Genomic DNA, 13,309 nt, shown 5'->3' on the forward strand with positions numbered 1-13,309 from the left:
CATGAAGAAGGGCATCCTCAGGGTTTCTACCGATGGGTTCATTATGAATCTTCTTTCCCTGACTGAAAGGTTTCTTTAGAAAAATGTGTTTTGCATTGATTTTTCAACTACAGTCTGCATGAAAGATTATTAAAGATCAAGATACACTTAAAGGCAACAATACCCTCCACTACAGCCTCTCAGTGTCAGAAGTAATGGAAAAATCTTGAGTTTATTGAACTGCCATAACCCAAAAGCCAATACTTTTACATCTGCAGCTGTCACGCCCTCTGCAGCCAGAGGGCGCTCCTACTCTGTGTTGTCCCTAGTTTCCTGTGCTTTGCTGTCCTTCCTGTGTCTCTCTCTCTTGGGCTATATATTTCCGGGTTTCTCATTCACCTTCGCTCAGCATTGATGTTCGGATGTCCTGAGACCCGCCTAGCATCCAGGTTGCCCCACATCCGCTGCCTGAGGGCATTGGTTTCTATATGACTCCTGAACTGCTGAGCCTGGGGTAATCTCCCATTCTGCTGCTACGCATATGGGTCTTTTTCTGTTCTCCTGCCTCTCCACGGTTCATCCCTTCTGACATCTGTGACAGCAGCCCTTTAGCACTAAATGAAATGCGGAGATTTCAATATGATATAGATAGCTCTCATGCAGCAGTTCACAATTACTGGCCTGACAGAGTACTGATAATTCGGTTTGACCATTTCCCTTGTATTTTTTTTGGGGGGGGGGGGTATTTTAATAGCACTGCCCCTGCATGGTTCATATAAAGAAAGTTGCTTCTGTTAGTGCAGAATTAAAGGTAAAAAAGACTTTGCATGAATTACATATATCCAACCACAACACATAAAACATTTTTGTTGAATACAATTAAATATATAATGTTTTTATTTCAAATAAGGGTTCATAAATATCTTTTACTTTTATGTTGTTGACATATGTTATATTAATTAATTTCTTAGATCTAATTAATACTTATTTAATTTTTGGTCATTCATTAGTAATTCGCTTTTGCCTGCTATAATAATTCTGTTAACACCTCATCTCCTGTTTTGTAATGTATTACAGCCCTGTGTAACTGCAGTTCTTGTACGCCATTTTGGCTCTTTAGAGCCGTGCTCTTGTTTTTTTTTAGTCAATGACGTCATGAGCCTAACCAGAAAAGGAAATTGCGTTTTCATGTTGTTTCCTCATTGGTCAGTCTTCTCTTAACCGGGGGAATTTTGAATTTGTTTGCAGGAGGAGCAAAGTATAGGATGTGTTTTAATGGTTTCTTTCAGTAAAGTCTGTTAGACGGTTGCACACTTTTTAAAAGTAACTTAGACTCGCTTTAACCTTAACAAGTACAATGGCTGAAGATATCGCCTCTGCAAGTACAATGCAGCCTGAAAGAACCGCTGACATTCCAGAGTTGCAAATTAAGCCTGTAGCAAAATGTGACGAGGGAGCGGCTACGTCTCTAATACAAAATGAAATACAAGAAAAGATCGATTTGGAAACAGAAGTTGAAATGGAACCTGCCGGAATCGATCAGATGCCTGGTGAAATTCTGTACATAAAGCAAGGTAGGCCGTTGTTTGTTGTTCAGATATAAAATGTACAGCCTAAAATAATTTATACAGCGAGAGGAGCGTCTCCTGTTTTTCGTTGAGGTTACCTTAGTAGTAATTGCAACATTCCAGAGTTTAAATCGATCATATTTAAACGGGTAAAGAGGTATTACCGAAGCTATTGCAGTTACTAATGCAATCAAATTCCGATTTTTTTTTCAGCTCTGTATTTGAATATCTTTCGTTGTTAGCAACGAGCTTAAAGGCGATTTTGTATATTACTGTCGGTCTAAGTTAAACTTTCAAACTTGAGGATTTGTCCAGAAACAGATCTCCCTTTGTTTAGAGTTTTTTGGTGAACCTCGTTGTTTTGATTGAAGGGAGAAGCACCGTTAATTTGGTCTAGATAAAAACTCTGAATTACATAGTGGGCATTCAAATACGACAAAGTGATGTTGCCTTGACGCTGTTTAACCAAAAGATTCACTTAAATCTTTCAAGTATTAATTTTGATTGTTTTGTGTTTTCTTAGTTCTTTTTCAGGAAAATGATGAAGATACTGAGGAAGATGATGACAGTTGTAGTGATTATGGCAGCAGTGACAAGCCAGGCACAGTTTTACAGAGGGCAGAATGCACAGGAAATGTTGCTTTCCCTGACATCTTCCAGACTAACCAGCTTCTGTTTTATGAGAGGTTTAAAGCTTATCAAGATTACATGCTAGGTAATTGCTTTCTATATTGATTGTTCTCACTTCGCACTATTGTTCCAAATTTCCCTTTGGTCTTTACCAATCATGGCCTCCTAATCCCCATCTTAGAATTGGCTTCATTACTCTGTTCTCCCCACTGAGAGCTGATGTGGGGTGAGTATATTGTGTGCACTTTGGCTGCTGTCGCATCATCTGGATGGGTGCTACACATTGGTGGTGGTGGAGGGGAGTCCCCACTATCTGTAAAGCTCTTTGAGTGGAGTGGCCAGATAAATGCTATATAAGTGTAAGGTACTAAGCATATTTCTTCAGAAACCTTTTCATAAAATTGAGGGATGCACTGACAGATGTTGATATTTTATTTCAGGATTGCTTACAATCCATCCTTTATGAAAACCATGAAAAGGTCTCTTTGTTCTTAAAGGTCAAAACGGCACAGTTTTGGTCAGCAGATACTCACATTGGTTTAAAAATATTTAATCTTTATGAATACAGAGTTGTGTGGCACAGTGATATGGCACACAGTGTTGCTGCGTTTTCACAGATATTTGGTTCTGGAGTGGTGTGCTGACTGTTCTTTGTTTCAAAGGAGTTTCCTCCTGTCTTCCAAAGACATGCTGAATTGGCATTTGTAAATTGCTCCACATACTTGCGCATATGTGTCCCATGATGCACTGTGGTGCTGTGTGGGATGTAGCCCTGTCTTGTGCTTACAGGATGTTCTGGTTTGCTGTGACCCTCACCAGTAATACTCGGATGTCTGATAATGGATAGACAGATTGCAGAAATTAGTCCTAACAATGTGTGTTTTGGTTTCCCTGAAGGTGACTGTAAAACCTCAGAAGTTAGAGATTTTACTGCAGACTACTTGGAGAAGGTTCTGGAGCCCTGTGGCTGGCGTGCTGTGTGGAGCACAGAAGTGTTTGATGTACTGGTTGAGGTATGTCTGAATGCACCATCGTGGGCACCTTCTTCACCTTTGTTTATTGCAAAAGTACAGAGAGCTTGAGGCAATAGAACTGAAAGTCAACTCTTGTAACATCTTGTACAAAGCACTGACAGGAAAACAAATTCAGGCATTTTAGGTGTCTCTTAGAAGGGTTAGAATCTTTCAATACTATTGACCATTTGGGGCACAACTAAATTTACTTGCAGTTAAAGTAAGGTAATTCTAATTTGTCTTGTTTTTGATACACTTAGCTGCATTGTTTGCCACTCACAATTGGAATGCAATTCAAAAATAGTTGTTTGGAATGTGCTACAGATCTATGGTTTTATGAGATCAGTAATGCTTTTTTTAAAAGAAGAAAATGGTAATGTTTCTCCCATTCCCAAAAAAATCACTCAACCTTATCTTGATCTTCATTTTATAATTTCATTTTTACTTTAATCATGCCTTCCTTGTCACAAGATGCTTTTCTTAAATCAGTGCACTGGTTTGTTCTGTTTTTAGTTCTTTTTATGCATTCAGTTAGCTCTATATTTTAAAAAAGTCCGGGGAACAATTGGGAGGTGTTATGCAATGTTGCTAAAAGCTTTTTAATTTAATTCTGAGATGGGTGACTCAGAAGTCCTTTCTAACTGTCATTGCAGGTGGTGGATGTGGAGTGTTCCAGTCTGAAAGCCAGGGTGGAGCTGGTTCAGCCTCTCCTGTGTGAGAGAAAAGGCTGTGAGCTCACAGAGGAGTCCATGAGGGACCTGCTGGAGGCAAAAGAACATCAAGTGCCTTTGCAGGAACTCAGTGTTGTGTTTGATGAATCAGGGGAATTCGATCAAACAGCACTTGCTTTAGAGCACTTAAGGTAAATTATTTATGCATATTTAGAACTTGTTTTACTTAGCTGGAGAAAATCCAGACAGTCCTGACTTTGTTGTTCTGTACTGAGGTTTGAAGTGGAGAATGATGAATGTGGTTCTTGAAAAGTGAAAGTTAATGAAAGCCTTGTGAATTTCCATGAAAACTTTTGTTGTATCTACAAACTGTTACCCCTTTTTGTAACCAGTGATCCTTATTATTCTGTAGTTTGCTTTTGTTTTTTGTAGATCAGTAAGTGGTAGTGTTTCATTGGACTCCTTTGCTGGGTCTCTCAATGATGGTGCTTTTCTCTAATGACATATAACGCCCTTAAATGATACACTTGCTAAAACGAATAGCAATATTTAACTGCTGCCAACAGAAACAAGGTGTATATATATTTTTCCAATTGGTAGGTTTTTCTACAAACATATCTGGAGAAAGTGGGATGAAGAGGATGAAGATGATGATTTCGATTACTTTGTCAGATGTGTGGAGCCAAGACTAAGACTGTAAGTTAGTAGTGGAAATACATTTGAATGTTTCTGGTGTTCTGAGCATGGATAGTGTGGTTATACGACATTCCACAAGATGGCAGTGTCTTCAATATGATTGATTCTACTGCAGTCTTTTTTTTTTGGCACTACTGTAACATTTTTACTGCTTTTTGTTTACTGTAGGAAGGACATGGACCATTTAAAATGGTGAATCCACACCAGTTGCTGGGGTTTATAAAAAGGCTGGGGGAGAAAGGGCAGTATATCTCCATAGTTTTATAACCGCAGAAAGAACGTTCATAATTTTTTCCCAGTTTCAAAATATATAGCACTCTGTTTATTTCTTGACATAAACCTTAAAGATCAAGGTTCTCTATAATTTAGATTTGTCCTTTTAAATGTAGCTATGTTTATGTAGCATGTGAGATGCTACATTCCCCCTTACAGAACATTTTCACCTATCCACCTTTTTATTCTGTGAAATGCAGTTTCTGTGCATTCTGCAATTTCCAATGCAAGACATTTACTTTGAATTTAAGTGCTGTGAATCCCTGATTAAATGTAATGCACTGTGAAAAATTAGTCCCACGTTGTTGTGATTGCTCACATTATTTATGCATGAAGAAAAGCAGCAGCACAAGATGCATCACAAGATGAGAGACATCACAAGACCAGGTTGTTGAAGCATTCTACTCGTATTCCTACTTACTTCAAGGATTTCTTATGTGTTTGACCTTGTAATACGAATACGAGGGTTTTTGGTGCAAGACTTCCTTAGGCACTTTTGATAAGGTCATTGAGTACTGGTGTGCTGACATATACAATATCATCCTTGCACACACATTGGAAATATAGAATAAAAGGTATCTTCATACGAGGTTACCTTTTAGTATTTAATGTATGTGCAAAGAAAGATGCATTTTCTGCCCGATTCCACACTGCAAAGCAGTCATAAATGTGGTATGCGCAATGAAACAGAAAATATAGATATGGAAATTGTGGAGAATGAGTGAATACAAAGTTTTCCTCCCCTTTTGTGGTTTCAGGTACTATGATATCCTGGAAGACCGGGTGCCCACTGGCTTGGTTGCAGAGTATCACAGTTTTCTCTTGAAATGTGAAGAGAAGTACCAAGAATTTACAAGCCTCAGAAACACCATCAACAGTGACTCGGAGTCTGAACTGGATAATGTTTCTATGGTGGAAGGCTTGAAAATGTACGAGGAGATGGAGTCTTTGAAACGCAAGCTGAAGATTATAGAAAATCCACTTCTCAGGTATCCACCGAAACTTTGAATCAGTGGCACGAATAAGGGAGCACATACAGAGGTGAAAAAATCTTTTACCAACAAGTAACATATAAAAACATCCCAAGTCTTTCTTTCTGGTTCTTGCTACAGTTTTAATCAGACAGTTGTTCAACAGTCCTGTGACAGGTACAGTATTAATCTTTGTATCTACATCACTTCTTTCCAGGTACGTGCTGGGATACAAGGTGAACTCCGGCCTGCAGTCTAGCAGAGCAAAGGGTCGTCGCCCCGGAGGAGAGAGGATCGTACATGTTGTGTCTGCTTCCATGAATGTTAGCCAGCTGCAGAATCTGATGAAAAATAAACTGTGTCCAGATTTTTCCAGTGAGGAGTTTGAGCTACAGGTATCTTTTAATTAATCCTTGTCCAAACTAAATTTAAATGTTTCTTGAGATGATGTTTACAGGTAACGGCAGGGTTTTTGGCTGATAAAATCTAGTGACAACAAGGATGACCAGGGAAATGTTTTTCTCTTATAAATGGCTATTTTATAAATCCTTGCGACTTACTAATTTTAACTTGGCAGCAGGGATAGCCTAAATCTTAGGTGAGGTACTGTATGTCAGGTCTTCTAATTTTCATTTACACAAAAGTGGAATGTTAAGTTACTTTTGCAGTGACAGTTTGGTTTTTGACTAAAAGGAATCTTCCTTGCAGTTACAGAAATGCGAATAGTACTAGCTAATATGTTTATGAAACCCCTTTGATTGCCGTTGAAGGATTTTACTAAATGTTATTCAAATTTCAGTTCTTGAAAGTGAAGTGCTTTATTTTTTGCAGTGATGTTTCATATCCTTTTCAGTTTCACAGTGATCCTTTTGCAGCAGTGAATGTCTGTCATGATGGTGATGTGGTTCTCGTCTGCCCAGGCCAGTATGCTGTGAATGGCTCATTTAGTATTCCAGACTCCATTGAGGTGGAAGGTAAACCACTTACAACCCTGGGTGATGGTATATCTATTGGTGGGAAAAATAAAGCAGTTCTCTATTTTCTTTTAATTTGATTTGGCTTTTTTCCAAAGGAAATACAAGATCTAATTATTAGTTCTGTTTTCTGTAAGGTCTGACAAGAATTGTTATTCTGGGGACTCAAAAATGTGCAGCTTTTCTGCCTGGAGTTTGAGTTCAGTTCATTCTTTCCCTAAGAATGAATTTAATTTGAACTTTTAGCTGCTGAGCAAATTACAAAAGCTTTGTATTTGTATTATTGCAGAAAAATTAAATCAATACATTAAGAGCAGGATGCTTCCTTGTGAAAATAAAATCCAGTTTGCCCTGGGGATTTGGATATTTTTATCTTAAATATTGCCTTTTAACCTTTTTTTTCGTAGGATTTACTAGTTATAGTCTCAGGCACTGATGAAAGGTCAGTCAGTGCGTACAGTAAAAGTATACTTAATATAAGTATATTCTTTTAAGGTAAAGTAATTCTAAATGCTCATAAAATTAACATAAACTTGTAAAATAGAGGATGAGTGTACTTCGTAAGTAAATTGAGCTTGATGGTGCAATAACTATTTAATAATGAATGGGGATAATGTATAAAATGGAGTGCAGAGGAGTAAAAGATGTAAGTGCTCTGTCAGTCATGTTATGCAAATTGAAGACCTGGAAAGTCAGATAGTAAGAACTCCAAAGATTGGAAAGGCTTTTAACTGGCATTCCTTTTTAGCCTCCCCACAGTGCAGGGAATCCCTGAAAGCACAAGTAAAGACTATGAAAATAAAACTGCTGCTAGATGCTCAGGAAATGGCAAGATCTTTTATATTTGGCATAGTTCACAGCGCTGTACTTGGGTATGTGTATGCTCATGGAGATTAATTTATTGATAGGTAGATGGCATATTAAATGTAATGTATTGGTCTTGAATTAGTTGATATGGGAGAAAATAGTGTAGTTGAGATTTTGTATGTATTTTGACCATTTTTTTTAATGAATTGGTTTGAAAGATTGTCATGATTTTCAAGGAGCATTGGTAGCAATTTGGTGGCTTTAATTGTGGTGAATGTGGTTTTCTCATGGTCTACATTCATGTTTTACACTTGCATATCCCAGTAACTCAATAGTTTGAATTTCTCCGCAAGAGCAGCTTTGTACAATCTTAATGACTAATATTTCCTTTGCTTAGCAAAGCTTTTTGCAATATTGAACAAAGGTCTTTCACAAAACCTGAAAAGTACATTTCGTCCTCATATTTCTTCATTTAAAGTTTCTCATATGTGTTTTGGGATTCTTGTTTTATTTAAATAAACTATCAGTTATGTATGTTTGCACCCTTATTAAAAACTCATTAAAGGCAAATTAGATTTTTGTTCTTCTCTTATGCATTTGTGCAATTTAAAACAGCATCGTGGTTATCTTAAGCTGTTGGCAGTATGTGTACCTGTCATGGTTTTTAAAATATGTCTGAGCAAGCAGTTGCATTCTTCTAACATTCAGAGATCAGGTTTGTTCTGCTCCTGAAAATCTGGGTTATTTTTCCAGGACCTATGTTGACTGTTTTTTTTCTTCTCAGGGTTTGGTTTACCTGATGATGTTGTCATTGAAAAGAAAGGCAAGGGGGATAACTTTGTGGATTCAACAGGTGCCAATGTCAAGATTTCCAACTTGAAGTTTATCCAGCATGATGCAATTGAGGGCATCTTATGTATGTAATATTTGATTTTATTTGGCCTTCAAAACGCCACATAAATTATTTTATGGCCAATGAATATATACTTGACATCAAAAGAAACCAATCAAAAAAGAAACTGAATTTGTCAGGAAAATGACCATCCTTTTTGTAATAGGTGCACTGACATTTTATTGTACAAACATGACATGAGTAAATTAAGCTGATTTATAATCAATAGGGTTGATATTGAAAGCAATGGGGCAGTAGCTTGTGCAGGTTATCATTGGAAGTTATATTTTTTTAATACATGAGGGTAGGGCAGAAAGTTAGGTCTCAGAACTTGATCGTTGTAGCATTGGGCAGTCGAGTTGCTATTAAATCATTTGTGGATTTCTACAGGGATTAAAAACTCCTGTCCAGACAATTACAGTTTAACAACCCTACCAATTGGTCTGCACTGCACTCCCTGAAACCGACAGGTGTGGTGTGCACAAAGCATAGATTTCTAGGACTCTGTTACTGGAAGTTTGAGTCATATTGCTAGTGCAAAGGAGTTGTTCTGCAGATAAGTGGGGAAAATCCTTCTAAATTTCTTTCTTGATTTTTGCCATATATGACATTCAGTTGCATAAATTGCCTCTATTGTAGTCAAAACATCTTGTACTAATGAAGAGATTCAGTGCTTATGAAAACATTAACGTCACAGTAGTATATCCAAGGCCAGTCTCGAATGATCAGTTTATCAATTAAAATCTGTATGGTTATATCTGTATAACATGCAAATATATAGTGATGTTTCACATTATGCTCTGTATATTAACTTGTCCTGGCCTGTTGGCCTTTTCATTTATAAAGAATTGTAAACTATTTGTATTGGTTAAAATTAAAACTCCAGCTTTTTAAAATCCAGAAGTATTTTTTTCCCCCAATATATTAGTGATACCTCTATTACATTGACTTCTTAAACTGTCCCATAATGAATTAAAAGTAAATTAAATTCACATCATACATCAAAATAATGTTATATAAGTTGCTTTAATCTTTTATTTTTTTGTATTTTAATTGACGGTGACTGGATGTAAACTGACAGTTTTCCATTGGGGTGCTGGTGTATTTTTGTCAACACTTATGATTGGTCTTTTAAGGTGTTCGTCAAGGAAAAATGCTCTTGGAAAACTGCGTGTTCCAATGTGAAACAACAGGAGTTATTGTGCGGACATCGGCAGAATTGACAATGAACTTGTGTGACTTATATGGAGCAAAGGTAAAAGTGAATTTCCCTGACATGTTCTGAAATTCCTGTCACGTTTAGAATTCTGTTTAAAGTAACATTCTGTGTTATTCTTCTGAGTTTTGATTGAGAATTGGCTTGTTTGTAGGGTGCTGGTATAGAAATATATCCAGGCAGTACCTGCAGTCTGGTTGGAAATGGAATTCACCATTGCAAAGAGGGAATACTTATCAAGGTGAGAGTACATTATCTATGCCTGAATTATATCAGATGACTTGTGAGCATCTATTAACTCTCTTTGAATTCCCTGCTCCTTGTTAATTCATTTTTGTCTGTTTGGTTATTCCATTAATAACTATTTTATTCCATTAAAGCGTTTTTCTTTCAATCTAGTTCCAGTAGCAAACACTGCATTATCTGCTTCCCAAGATAAAATTGGATTCTGTAAAAAAGATTTAAAACTAGTTACAAAAACAAAGATCATACATTTTAATTACCTTAAGTTGCGTCTTATGCTCTTATCTTAGGCCCTGAGGTTCTCTACTCATTTTGTCCTTATCTTTTACTGTCTGTAAGTTATTATTCACTGTTAGAACTGTTTGGCAGCTGTCTTTTTGTGCTTTGCTTCAGGACTTCACTGATGAATTATATACTCTGCCTAAAATTACTATGACGAACAATGTGATCCACAACAATGAAGGCTATGGGGTCATCCTCGTTAAACCAACTGATCTGACTCGAGTGAGGAAGTGTACTGAAGCAGTTTTTCAAGGTACCCATTTCTAATTTTTGCCACTTTTAATTTTTTCCATTTTAAAAGCATAAATTCAAGTTAATCACCCTGCAATACTAAAAAGAAAGTGCTCAGTTTTTCAGAATATAATATCCATGAAAATGTATTCATGTGAATACAATTTTATTAAAACCCAGAGGGGAAAAAGTCCTGTCCACAATGATTCTTTTCCCCCTTTTGTTCAGTAGAATTAACATTTTTTCATAACTCTGCGCCAGTTTGTGAAGAAAGTATATTTAACTAATATAGGCCTGACCTTCAGTCAAGGGCATCCACGAATGAAAATGCTTAATTTCTAAATGAGGTTGGGAGGATGCATGGCTTTAAATAACAAAAGACCGTTTTCAGCTGCCTCACAGAATTTAATGGAATATTCAGTAGGATGCCATTTGAATTTCTATGAGTACAATTGTTGCAGTGCATAGCAGGTGAATGTGAGAAAATGCCTATAATTTTAAATTTTAAGCTTCATTTGGTAAAAAATGCCATTTTAACTAATGTATGTTTCATTAGGTTGTTAATGGATATTTGTAGTTTTTTACAAAAAAATTTTTTTAAAAAGCATGTTCTTTTGAGATTTAAAATTCACAAGATTATAGTTAAACATTTGAGAATGAAATCTCCTGACTGATTACTCAGATTATTCTAGCTGGTATTTTAAAAGCTGGTGAGGGCATTACTATGCTGTGGATTGATGTCCTGATTGAGTTTTAGTATTAAGGATGAATGCAGAACACACATTATTGGTTAGTAGAACTGACAGTTTGCTTCTGGTGTAGTTATACATGCTAAACCTGAGAACTTTAAATGCACTATTAATCAAATGGCAAATTTCAGTCTGATCACTTTCAGATTCTAAACCTGGATGAATGGCATAGTGAGATGTAACTGTGCATGGGCACCCTTGACACTTTCTTACACAAATTGAGTTTCATTGTCACACAGACTGTGGCCTCAGTTCAGCTCTGCTTGGTCCATTTACTCTTCTCTGTGCACAGCAACTTTTTTTCTTTATTCAGAAAATAAATTGACAGAGTGTTCCCATTTGTCTGCGATACATTCTCAAGGAATTTACAGTATAACTGCCCTAAGGCCAACAACATTGTTGCTTTATTTTTTGGTATGCCTGCTTCGCAACAAAATGCTAGATTGCAAAATCCATTGCCATTTATTCCTCGGTTAATTGTTGGAAAGAAAAAGAGACGCATGTTTAGAAAAGGGTACTTTACAGAATGTACTATTTGGAAGTGATGTATTGCAACTGAAAAAAGACCAGTTCTTTTGTATCATGGATTATATCTATATAATAAACATTGGTTGTCGGCTGTTGCCTCACATTTGCTTTCCAGGTGAGTTGCAGGAGAATGGAATAGGTCAGAAAGAGGAAGCCAGCCTGGAGGCAGAAATGGCCAGTGCTCAGACAGAGCGATGTTTGATGGAAGGAAAAGCACAGGAAGACAAGCCAGGTCCTCCAGAGTTCACAGAGGGCAACGATGTCATTAAAAATGAACTGGTGGCCACATCTGCCAAGAAAAAGCAGTTGCAGAAGAAGAAGATGATGGAGCTGGGAATAACGCAGCCAGATGACAGTTTGATGTCGCAGGAAATGTTTGTCTCAATTGAGGGAAATCAGTTCAGGCGGAATGGCAAAGGAAGTTTTGGCACTTTTTTGTACTGAGTTTTCAGCAACCCTGTTGTAGGGTGAAAGCGCAGATACAAAACACTAAATATTGCACATATACAGTATATTTATTCTTTTATTTAAAGAACTTGACAGCAAAACACTTTCACTGAAAGAAACCAGACTGCTCAAAGAACTTTTACATTTTTATCTGGTCCTTTTAACTTGGTAAGACTGCTTCAAGCAGGAGTTGAATATTCTGCTGTGCAGTAATGCAATTACGTTTACTGTAAAGAGCCTTTTAAGTAGTACTAGTATTTCCTTTTATTTTCATGCACTAAATGCTGTAAACGTTTATATATGAATGATGAACAGTAATTACTGCATGCACATGGTTTAATTTTCTTAAACTTCACTAGCATTTCGTCTATGGGGATGGGAATATAATTATTCACAAATTAGGGCATCGTTTTGATTTCATCTGTTCTTGGGGAAAAGTTGTCATTTTTGTACTCGATCACCAATGTGTTATTGAATTTGTGTTATTGAGGGTTTGAATTGAGAAGTTTCAAATAAAAATTAACAGGCTTGTATCTTTGTTCCATCAATATTCTACGTTATAATGAATAGAGCTTTCTGTGGCTTTCTTCATTAATTGCAGTGTCAACAGGACATAAGAAAAGCTATTGGGTTTACTGGCTTAAGGCTCTACCTTTTGTATGCATCCTTACTTTAGACGGTTGCAATTAAAGTTTAATTCCAATTGATTACATTGCTGGGGATTAAATGCCCACCAAAACCTCATTACACTGCTGTCAGTTTAATTAAATATATAATTGACTGTCCCACCAACCAGTATACATTTTGTAGCTTCTTTTGAAGCCATAAATCTTGCCTGGAGTAGTTCTACTCTCCACTAAAACTGAGGTGGTGTTTAATAGTAAAAATGGTAATTATTTAAATGCAAATGGCTTTTATCTATTGGCTTCAAAGCACTATGGGGGAAGCATACTGACAAAATCAAATTGATGGCTTCTATTTTGGGATTTGCTTCACCACTATTTCAATGATCCTTGCTGTGTGGGTGTAAGTTGCTGCAGTCGGAGGGCAGTTTTTAAAAAAAAAACATTGTGAAAAGCCTGTAATTGCTAAACTGCCTTTTGTGGCATTTTGCTGCATGTAATTCTTTTGTTGCAAAA

The 13,309-nt window shown here is 36.7% G+C and overlaps 1 protein-coding gene across 1 annotated transcript; it reads left to right on the plus strand.

The window, feature by feature from the left end:
- The first annotated feature begins 1,177 nt into the window (after positions 1-1,177).
- Positions 1,178-12,703, plus strand: shcbp1 (SHC SH2-domain binding protein 1). Its single transcript, XM_088613838.1, has 13 exons — positions 1,178-1,553; positions 2,071-2,262; positions 3,075-3,190; positions 3,844-4,052; positions 4,462-4,557; positions 5,589-5,819; positions 6,019-6,196; positions 6,655-6,775; positions 8,367-8,498; positions 9,611-9,729; positions 9,845-9,931; positions 10,327-10,468; positions 11,839-12,703. Exons 1-13 carry the CDS (start codon positions 1,337-1,339, stop codon positions 12,165-12,167), a joined length of 2,169 nt encoding a protein of 722 aa, XP_088469964.1. The 5' UTR covers positions 1,178-1,336; the 3' UTR covers positions 12,168-12,703.
- The last annotated feature ends 606 nt before the right edge of the window (positions 12,704-13,309 follow it).

This window comes from Lepisosteus platostomus, chromosome 20, assembly GCF_059453375.1.
Source record: "Lepisosteus platostomus isolate fLepPlt1 chromosome 20, fLepPlt1.hap1, whole genome shotgun sequence".
NCBI classification, from domain to species: Eukaryota; Metazoa; Chordata; class Actinopteri; order Semionotiformes; family Lepisosteidae; genus Lepisosteus; species Lepisosteus platostomus.

Bases quoted from the DNA above. Each gene is read 5' to 3' on its own strand.
- shcbp1 (XM_088613838.1), top strand. From the start codon at position 1,337: ATGGCTGAAGATATCGCCTCTGCAAGTACAATGCAGCCTGAAAGAACC. The intron at 3,191-3,843 runs GTATGTCTGAAT...CTGTCATTGCAG, and splicing joins TGTTTGATGTACTGGTTGAG to GTGGTGGATGTGGAGTGTTC. The intron at 9,730-9,844 runs GTAAAAGTGAAT...GCTTGTTTGTAG, and splicing joins GTGACTTATATGGAGCAAAG to GGTGCTGGTATAGAAATATA.